The 10,959-nt window shown below is 45.3% G+C and overlaps 1 protein-coding gene across 1 annotated transcript in view; it reads left to right on the forward strand.

The window, feature by feature from the left end:
• Nucleotides 1–6,943, forward strand: part of RNF150 (ring finger protein 150) — a 215,042-nt gene extending 208,099 nt beyond the window's left edge. Inside the window, exon 7 of the mRNA XM_080937465.1 lies at nucleotides 956–6,943. Within this exon, the coding sequence (XP_080793591.1) occupies nucleotides 956–1,074 (119 nt within the window). The 3' untranslated portion in view covers nucleotides 1,075–6,943. The remainder of the gene's footprint in view (nucleotides 1–955) is intronic.
• Nucleotides 6,944–10,959: the final 4,016 nt, after the last annotated feature.

The following is a 10,959-nucleotide window of genomic DNA, read 5'->3' on the forward strand; positions in this document are numbered from 1 at the left end:
ATTTGTTTTTGCTGTTGTTACTGGTCTTGTTGCGGTATTGTATTTCTTACTTTCTCCTTGCTGAGATCAAATATCTGATAAAGCAAACTCAGGAAGGAAGGGACAACTCTGGCCACAGTTTGAGGTACAGCCACCACGGCAAGAAAGTTATGGCGGGAGCTTGAGGCAACTGATCACATGAGAGAGAGATGGACACAGGTACTGAGGAAACATTCTCTCCTCATTCAGCCCAGACCCAGCTCATGGAAAGATTGTCACCAACATATACTATGTCTCCTCTCACCTCTGTAACCAAGTCCAGACACTCCCACCCAGAGATTGGTTTCTTAGGTGATTCTGGATCCTACTGAGCTGTCAGTGAGCATTAGCAGCAAGGGACAGTTGGATTCTTACTATTTTGATTTTCCTCTTTTGAGATGTGGCCTCACCACACTGCTCAGGCTGACATCAGACTCAGTCTTCCCGCCTCTACGTCCACGGTGCTGACTTTACAAGCACTCACCACCATAAGTGGCCTCCATTAGTTTCCTGCCATGGTGGCTCACATTTAACTTTCTGACCCAATTAAAATCTATCTGGGGCTCTATTTTGATGCAAGATTTATATTAGAGTTTTTTACAAAACAGCCAATTTTTTCTAAGACTTAAGGAAATGCTAGCAAATGGGAATGGAGAGGTGGCTCGGTGTTTTAAACAGTAAACTGCTCTTCCAGAGGACACAAGTTCAGTTTCCAGTACCCAAATTAGGCATCTTACAACTGCGTATCACTCCAATGCCTCCACAGGCACCTGCAATCGTGTGCACATACACACACTCAGACTCACATGACAATCTACATCATTCGCTTAATTTAAAAAAACAAAAACTAGAGCTCATGAAAAGAAACACTGCTAGGAGCAGTAATACCATGGAGGAAGCTTGATGTTGACCATAAACTATGCTTTGTCCCCCTCAGGTGATCAAGAGCCAGCGGTGAGCAGTGATTCGGACATCTCATTAATTATGGCACTGGAAGTGGGGCTGTCCGATGTAGAACTTTCCACTGACCAAGACTGCGAGGAGGTGAAATCTTGAGGAGGTAGAAACGGACAAAAGAAGACATAGGAACCAGGGGGGACAGGAAGGAAGCATGCTCCAAGAATTGAACTGGATCACCATGGCAACCCCAGGGCACTCTGTTCAAGGGTGGTAACAAAAGCAATATCCAAAGTCTCCTGAGTCAGGTTGCGGCTTCCCATCTCTGCAACAGCCTGTGGCCTTGATGTGGAAGTCGGAAGCTGGATTCCTTGGTGTCTGTGCAGACTGGAAGGAAACCTTCACAGCTTCCTGAGTTCAGCCTCTCCTGTCTTCTTGCCCTTGTTTGGGAAAGATGGTTTCATTCCCTTGGCAATTTCTTTTTAAAGCTGATGTGTAGTTTACATCGATCCCTCCGTTTTCTCTTTGATTCTCTCCAGCCAGTGTACAGCCAGTTTAAACGTTCTGGTTGCTGCTCCGGTTTGTACCATGTCTCTGAGATGCGTGGTCATGAGTGACCAGTATGATGTGTGTATGGCTTTAAGGATGGCCTCAGCACCTTGAAACAGTGAGAGGCCAGATTATCAAGTGTCTAAACCCCTCCTCTAAGTGGGTCTTGGTAAGCCCGGCTGCCAGATATCAGCACCAAGCTCTGGATCTGCTGTGCCAGTTGCTCGGTTGCTCCTTATCTTCCACTCTGTCACATAGGCTTCCTCTTGCCATACTCTGGCAGGGGCACCTTGACAGGAGAGGACTGTCAGGGAGCAATGTGGGTCCTCTGACTTTAGAGTCTTGGTCCCCACAGGACACCATGACAAAGTTCAGAATTTGTGGAACTATAAGCCTAATTAAAAATATACTGATACCCATTTTCCCAGGGTAGGGAAGATTCCCGACTCCCTGGTTTCCCCCAAGGCCTTAGCAGTTTATCACCTTCATAAGTGGATTCCGTGGGTACGAAGTGTAGAAAAAATGCAACCTTTTTTTAGGTCACTGGCATCCAGGTGTAAGCTCACTTCAGCTGTTACACCTGTTAACCCTCACCAGCCTACATGGAAACGTCTAAATAAGTCCTTAACAGCTTGCATCTTGGGTCTTCCCGAGAGCATCCGGATATCAAGAGAAGAATGAAGTATGATCTGATAAAGTCTGAATCAAAATGTGCATCATGGGAAATTGCTAAATCAAGTTTCTTCTGATTGTGAGAATCAAATAAGATTAAAAGAGAAAAAAATAACACATGACTATCAAAACCCACTGTACTATAAAGTGGTTTATGATTTTATTCTCTTCTTGTCTGAAACAATAAGAGTGTGCTGTCCTTCAAGTGGACAGTATTGTGGCACGTGCAGCAATTCCAGGCATAGGTAGCCACCTGTGTCCCTCTGAACAATCAGGAGAATCTCCTCCTGCTCCTCCACCTCCTCCTCTCCATCCTCCTCTTCCTCTCCTTCATCTTCCTAGCAGTTGGTAGTAGTTGGCAAGGTCATGCAGAGCAGGAATTAACCAGGAAAGCAAGCTCTTCCCAGTGAGCTGTATTTATGTATTTGATTAGGGCTTTTCCAGCTCATTACACTAATGTCGTTCAAACAGTACCTGGTTGGGCTGTAAATCCTTGCTGCCCAGTGGAATTTTGAGTCCAGGGCAGTGGAATTCTCCACTGTTCTTTTTTCTTCCTTCCTTTCTTCCTTCCTTCCTTCCTTTCTTTTTTTTCTTTCTTTCTTCCTTCCTTTCTTTTTTCCTACTTTTAATGTGTTCCTATTCGATGGTACATGAGTGGAGAACAAGGCAAGGAAAATGATAACAGCCTTCAGAAAACTCACCTCCATCTAGCACGCCACATAATTCATGCAGCCTCTAAGGACTGACATGCTCTATAGCAGGAAGCAGGTGAGCACTCAACCAGATTCTGTAAAATGAAGTTTCGAAGATGAGTCTCACGTTCCTCTTCTCCACAGGGATCTGTGTTGTGGAAACAACACCGCAAATTTTGATTTTTAGTCTAATGGCGTTAGGATGATTCAACAACAAGAGAAATACAAAACTACATTGCATGACCAGAGAGGAGAAGATGCAGTCGGTGGTGTTTTCTTGGTAGTGGTCAGGTAAATCGATGGTTACATAAGCAAGCCCTTGACCGGATACGCTACAGGACGCTAAGTGGATGGTGAAGGACCCAAGAGCTCCATCCTTGACCTGTGGATTTAACTCCATGGAGACCCTGAGTCTTTGACAGTCTGCTTACCAAAGAGTTTTGAAAAGCTTCCCTGTGAGCTTCATGGCAAAAGAAAGATTCATGAGAAAGTTTTCCTCTTGGGATAAACTGGAAAAGCTCTTACTACAGGCTTTGCTGCTTTCTTCCACAATGAGGAGACCCTGACCTGAGGACCCGGTGAGTCACACATGGCTGTGCAGCCCAGGAATGCACACTGAAAATGTGTTTACAGGCATGCATACCATGCTGTACCAACTTGCCCAGCAGAAATACAGCCCAAGTCACATACATTGTTTTTCAATTTCTATTACCCATATTTTAAGGAGCAAAAAAACAAACAGGTGAAAATAATTTAATAGTAGTTTATTTAACCTAATATTACTGTTTTTGATATGCAAATGATAGAGAAAGTATTAGGGAAATATTTTTCTCTATTTTTTGTTATTCTAAATCCACTGTGTCTTTCACAAACCCAACACACCTCGATGTTTACTAGTCACAGTGCAAGCTTCCCATAGTCACATGTGCCTAGAGGCCACCAGCTGGATAGCACAGCCCAAGAAATGTTCCCAACTCTGACAGAAGAAATCGGATAAGATTACCTCAGTTTTTCCCCTAAAGAAAACCAAGCTTTCACCAAGTTACCAAGGAGACGGCCAGGGATGTACTTATGTCATAATTAATAGCAGTTCAAATGGCCTTTATGAACTCCCTAGGCATTGTATCTACTGTCACCGGCAACTGTTACTTCTCTAACCAGTTGTTTGTTAAAAACAACAAGACAACCAAGCATGTCGATTTGGTGCTGAAACAAAATTACACCCTCACTTCTAGGACAAACCATGACCAGTCCCAAGACTCATGTGTGACATGTAGCCAAAGAGAATTTACCTCAACCCCCACTTCTTCCTCCTTGTGGCTGCCCAGTTCTAGAGCAGCACAGCTGGGAGACAGGAAAGGCATAGGGAACCGCAGGCTGAATCTCACATACGATCTGTGTGGCCTCATCTAGAAAGGATCTCTGAGGCTCGAAACCATCCAGCCTGTCTTGATGAATGGTGATCAGCTGAGCTCCCTCAAAGACACTTTCAGAATGACTTCCTCCTGGTTAACCGCTCTAAAGAACCTCATGAGTACAGCATTTGAACAAAGCCCCTTGGGTTTGGTGTGCCTTCAGTGTCAATTCTGGTCACACAACCAAAAGATGGATACAGTGAGGAGACAGTGGATGATAAAGGTTTCAGAGGGTGTCAGGCAACGGTGACACACACCTTTGATCCCAGCACTCAGTCAGGTGGATCTCAGTGAGTTTGAGGCCAGGCTGGTCTACGAAGCAAGTTCCAGGACCCCACATAGAGAGACAGGGGCAGGGTGCAGGAGGGGTCTATCAGATCCCATGATAGATGGTTGTGAGCCACCATGTGGTTGCTGGGATTTGAACTCAGAACCTCTGGAAGAGCAGTCAGTGCTCTTAACCATCTCTCCAGCTCCCATAGCATTCTTAACTTCTCTTCCTTGGGCTTCTTGTGTGTATTCCTGTGTCACCCTGTGTTTTTGACCACCTGTTCCTTTGCATTGTGCACGCACATACACACACACACACACACACACACACACACACACACAGACAGACACACTTTTCCTATCTTACATCCCATTTACTTTAACCCTGCTACTTGGTCCCCTTCTAACAGGTCAATTGTGAACAGAAGCAGGATTTCTGTGACCTGTATCTGCCATTTTCCCAGGGTCCTTACCACTTAGCATGACATTCTTCTTGGACAAGACATACGGGCTACTTAACCACTGTCAAAGAGGAACAGAGGCACCGCCCTTCAAAGATCAGACTAGCTGAGTTCTTGAGCAGTACCTCTGTCCCTGTGGGGAGGGGACTTAGGAGCAGGTTAATGGTGGCACTCCACAAGGGAAATGACCAGTACCCTGAAGGACATCCCCAGAAGGCAGGATCCCAGACCAAAGCGGACTGGGCCAAGTGGAAAGTCTATCTGGAAAAATGCCGCTCCCCTGGGTTCAGACATTATCAGTGAGTCCCAGGGAGAGCTGGTGTTTAAGGAATTCAATATTCATGAGTTAGAACATTCTTGATTAGAAAGAAGAGTGGAATAGCCTGAAAAATAAGTTTACTCTGGTCTTAGTTTTCTATCACTATATAGCTCTTCTCTCTGCCTCTTAGCTCCTGACACCAGGCCATTCACAGGAGTGACAGTAGTAGTTAAAGTCGTGTAGATAGGGAACTATTTTGCTCCACTGTGAGCCTTTTGGTGGTATGATGTTACCACCCCATAACTAAGGAAGTGAGTGTGGATCCCATAGGTGGACTTTAGTTTAAGCAGTTCCTTGTTCTGTAAGAGCCTGTCTCGGCCACCCACTCTGCCCCTGTCTTAGGTCCTTCATAATCAAGTGGCTTCTTCATGAATCTTAGTGGCCAGATCCTCTAACCCAGTGGCACTATAGATACCCTTCCTCACTGCAGAGCTACCTGCTCTTTGGCCACTTGATGTGTGTTGTCTGATGCTCGGTAGTGGTGATGATGATGATGATGATGATGATGATGATGATGATGATGGTGATGATGATGATGGTGATAAGGTGGGGATGTGCTTCCTGTAAAAGCTCTAAAGAGGCAGACAGAAAAATCTACAGAGAAAGGAAAGACATCTTAGTGACCCAAAGTCATTGCTAGGTAGAAATTCTGTGGTTTGCCATTCTTTGGCCAGTGGTCACCTTGGGGAAGCAGAGAAAATGTGAGGACTGTGTGTGCTAAATAAACCAAAGACTGATCAACACCCAAAAGGACACATGTTCATCTGTGAGCTAGCTGACTTTTCTCCTGATGTTCCCACAAACAAAAATCAAGATGGATCCCTTAAGCACTTAGTTTTTTTTTTTCAGGCTACTGGTTGGCCTTGCTAAATCCACAAATCTAAAAAGCAGACTGTGGCCTTAGTGACACGCCATCTTTAAACTTTCACGTTTAACTTCCTTTTCTCAAAAACCTCCAGACAAATCGAGCACTCATACTGAACTCGGAATAGTTTTCTTTGAGAATGTGAAGATTTTAAATAGCCAAAGAATTTTCATGTAAGAGCTAGCTCACTGTAGTGTATTCTGCTCTTTGAAGTAAATACCAAAGTGTCGCCTGTTAGGGACAGAGCAGCTGAAGGTCAGTGCATGGGTTTAGCAATCCAAATGTGTGTTGGCACCTTCCTTACTCACCGGTCTGTGGGATGCTACTGTAAGGGCAGAGCGCCCTCTGCTGGAGCGATACTTTTAGCAAATTCATTTGCAGTGGGTCTCCACTTCAACATGAGCGTCTTACCTTTCCATAAGTACCATCCTTTCAATAATGGAGAACTTGTCTGGCACTTATCAGACGAGAAGACAATGTCATGAACCCTAAGGAGCTGTAGAAGACTTCAAAGCAGGCCTTTTTAAAAACGCTGCTGTGTTCTGTTGCTGTCCAGGAAGATCCCTCCGACTGGGGTGTGCGCAGCAGAGGTCTGTGTGACTTTGGCTTAGCTCCACTTCCTCCAGAGAAGTCGCCAAGAAAGATAAAGAAAGGGACTTCTTCCATGTGAATGTAAATGGTGTGAAATAAGGCATTTTATATGTGTGCAGAATCAGTTTAGTTCCTGCCTTCAGCTTACAAATAGGTAACGATTGTACCATTTTATAATTAGGAAGAGATTTAGAGGCGGGAGAGGGTGGGGAGGGGTGTTATTTTTATAGTGGGATGTCTGTTACGTTTAGAAAACTTGAAATAAACTTTGTATTTGTGAAGTTACATTCCATCCATTACAGGGCAGGGGTTGGGGTGGGGGTGGGGTGGGGTAGGGTGGGGTGGGGGTGGGGTTCTTTAAAACTCTTAGGTGGAAGAAAAAAGAAATCTCATTTGCAGGAGAGTAACCAGAATGTGTGTGTGTGTGTGTGTGTGTGTGTGTGTGTGTGTGTGTGTGTGTGTGACCTTCTGTGGCATGCATGTCTGTAACCTGCAGACTGTAACCAATGAGTGTCTGTTTAAAAGCAGGGGTAGGGCAGCATTGTTTTAAAACTCTCCTTGTGTGACACATCGTCTGTGATTTTTTTTTTTTTAAATCCACAAAAAAATGGATCTACGCGTCTGGAATAATCAGACATGATGTCATAAGCCAGCAGCAGCATCACCCAGGAGCAAAGGGAACGTCCAGTGGGAGTTCTGTGCTTCTGGTGGAAGAGGATGATCCCACAGTCAGTATTGCCTTGGGCTTGCTCATGAGGTCATTTTGGCTGGTCTGTGGGTGGAGTGAAGGATGGGCCATCTCACCCGTAGTCTGAGACGGGACAGGACAGACCTTCCCTCTGACCCACAGTCACAAGAACTGGCTCTGGTTGGTCTTCACACGGGAGGACTTTAGACTGGAAGTTTGGTTCACACTTCTCATGCTGAGATATGGTGGTAGTGAGTTCGACTGCCTAGCGGTGAAGACATCACTTCTGCTGCAGAGTCCCCAGAACTTTTCCAAGCCTCCTCAGGACAGCAGTTACTTTCTGTTTGGTTTCTTTGCTTCTGTATAGGTCTCTTTCCTTCCTCCCAACCCCAGATGCCTACCTTACTCTTTTTAAGAACTTTATATCTTTTTAAATACAAAGAAAATTGGAAGGAAAACCCCTGTGACTTTAAAGGAATCCATCCCCTGTTAGGAAATCCAGACTTCATTTAGCTTCTTGGTGTGCTTGGAGAACACCACCATTTCTCTGGTCCTGGGCTAGTGATGAAATGGTGAGGATGGGAACTAGAGACACTCGATCAGATGTGACTATTTCCACTATATAAAAATCATAATGTCAATGAATACAACTGTGTTCTGACCTATGGTCAAAAGACATATCAGACTATAAAGATTTCAACACAAGGGTTGTGACTTCCAGGAAAGTTTTGTTTTGTTTGGTTTGTTGTTTTAATAAAATACAAACAGATTTTGTGCTGTGCCATCTATATGTCCCCTAAGTCCGTCACCTCTCCTAGAGCCCCCAGGGTAGCCCTGTGGGTGTCAAAGCATCAGTACTTGCTGTTAATCATATTATGGTAAGAGACCAAAATAGGACAACTGACTCGCTTCTCTTAAGTAGGTCACGTGGCAGGAGCTAGACCTCCTCAGAGCTCTAAGTGAGCTGACTGAAAGGGTTAACACTGGGGCTGGAGAGATGGCTCAGAAATTAAAGGCGTTTGCTGTCATACCTGATGACCCAAGTTCAAACTGGAGCCAGAAGCCAAGGAAGGAAGGAACCAAATTCTAAAAGATCTTCTCTCAGCAGCAAACACACTGTGGCACCCTTACACACTCATGCGAGCGCATGCGCACACACATGCACACTCACACTCACACACATGCACACACACGGGGGGGTATGCACAGACATACATGTGCACTAAATAAAAGATAAATGAATGATATAAAACTGAAAAAGTTTTAGCATTTTGCACAAGAATGACCAGCAAATTCAGTGGTGATGCTGTTGAGCAGGTGGGGTTCGGGCGTCATCCAGACGTCTACCTCCATCCCCACAGGTTTGTATTTTTATTCAGGGCTGCACTTTGGAGGGAACTTTCAGGTAGTCTGTGGTAGCCACAGCATTAACATCTGCTTACTACTATTTATACAGTGTGTGTGTGTGTGTGTGTGTGTGTGTGTGTGTATGTGTGTGTGTGTTTGTATAGATGCATCACACCTGTAGACCAGAGGTCAAGCACAGGCATTTTTTAAAATAGGGTTTCTCACTGGTCCAAACATAACCAGTTATGGAAGGCTGGCTGGCCTTTGAACCCCTAGGAATCCACCTCCCTTAGGCTAGGGTTACAATATTGAGTTACCACCTCCGACATGTTTTTCTTATGGCTACCTAATATCCAGGCCCTTGTACTCAGAGGACACTTGCCTGAAGAACTGAGTCCTTTTCACAACCCACCATTCCTAAATGATTGGAAACAGCGGAGCCTTGGGATTAGCTAGGGGTTGGCAAAGGAAATGGAAAGAAGGTGGACAGTAAGTGAAGGAAGGTGAAGAGCATCCTAAGCACTGCATCGTCCACAGGAAGTCAGCAGAGCCCCAGCCTGATGCATGGTCCCCAGCTCATGCTTTTGGGAAGCAGGTCAGCTTTATCTCCCAAGGTCCCCACTAAGAAGTGTGGACCCCAGAGATGGCACTGTCGAAAACTCAAAAACACTTGGCTGTGGCCTCTGGGATCACGTTAGTCAGTAACAGTGATTTTACAGCTTAGTTTCCCTAGGTCATTGGAAATGGCGACTGTGTGGGACCACTAGACCTTGCTCTGGCACATAAACATGTGAAGCTATTGTGCCCAGAATCTAGGCACCATTAATCACTCCAACCTTCTCATCTTTGCAGTGGACCGGGGCTTCCTACGGGCATCCACTGACATATGTTCAAAATTGCAGCACAGAGTTCTGGAATCAACAGGGTGGGAATACGGGACCATGCAGTTCATATTAGCTAAGGAAGGCTTTCAAAAGACTGCTGGAAAGTCATAAGGTAACCATTTTATGTACCGGCACTTCCTAATGCTGAATGTTGGTAGGATATTTCCGCCCCGGGGTTGGGGATGAGGTCCTCCCCTGCTCTGAACAAGACCTCTTGTGCGCATGCATCGGCATTCAAACTGAAACTCCCTGCCAGACAGTGTTTCACCCATGTGTCTTGCACGTCCCACTGACCTCTTGTCCCTCCTACCTATGGTTGGGATTGTCAACCTGACTTTATTAGGAGACACCAAAAGCATTCATGAGGCACACTTTGGGATGGGTCTGTGAGACAGATTGTTTCCAGAGAAGTTTGATCGGAACTGGGGGACACTTTACATGGGGCTGGTACCAATCCATGGGCTGGAATCCCAACTGAACAAGAGGAAAGAGGAGTAGGCAAGCTGAAGCACAGCATTCCCTGCTCTCCACTTGCTGAGCCATGAAGATGTGAGAGACTAACCAGAACTCCCACGCCACACCTTCCCTGTCATGATACAGTTTCCCCTCCAACTGTGAGCCATATACAGCAAGGGAAGTATCGAATTCTCTGTTCATAGTTCTACAGGCAGGTCAGGAGGTGTTGAGGTTGCACTGTTACCAGGACAAGCAAGGAATGTCCTTGGGAAAGCACAGAACACCCGAGTACCAGGAAGCAGTGGACAGCAATGTGGCTGTGGTATGCTGCCTGATTTTCCTGAGGAAGTGGAGACCTGGTGCTTTTTATTTGAAAAGACACACATTCATCCTCTGAAGAAGGGAAGGATCCTACGGCCTCATGTAAGCTAGCCAGGCCTGTCACTGTTGTTCTGAAAAAGACACGAAATTTAGTTAGTCTTGATGTATTTGAAAGCAATATTAGTATTGGGTTTTGTTTTTGTTTTTATTTTCTTTTGTTTTGGTTTTGTTGTTGTTTAGTTGGTTGGTTGGTTCGTTCAGTTTTTGTTGGTTTTTTAGGTTTTTGGATTTTTTTTTTTTTTTTGCCTTATTCCAATGATACAAGAAGAAGATTGACTAGAGGGAAATAGGGTGTGGGAGAGGATTGAGTGAAGGAGGATTGTGGGGCATGAGGTGGAAGAGAGGGATGGGGATGGGGTGAGAGGAAGAACTGAGTAGGTGAGGGGACCGAAGATGACTAAGGTTGGGTAGCATCAGGGTAAGGATTGGGAGGGGGCAGGGATGGACAGGACTA

Source organism: Micromys minutus (assembly GCF_963924665.1).
Source record: "Micromys minutus genome assembly, chromosome: 24".
NCBI classification, from domain to species: Eukaryota; Metazoa; Chordata; class Mammalia; order Rodentia; family Muridae; genus Micromys; species Micromys minutus.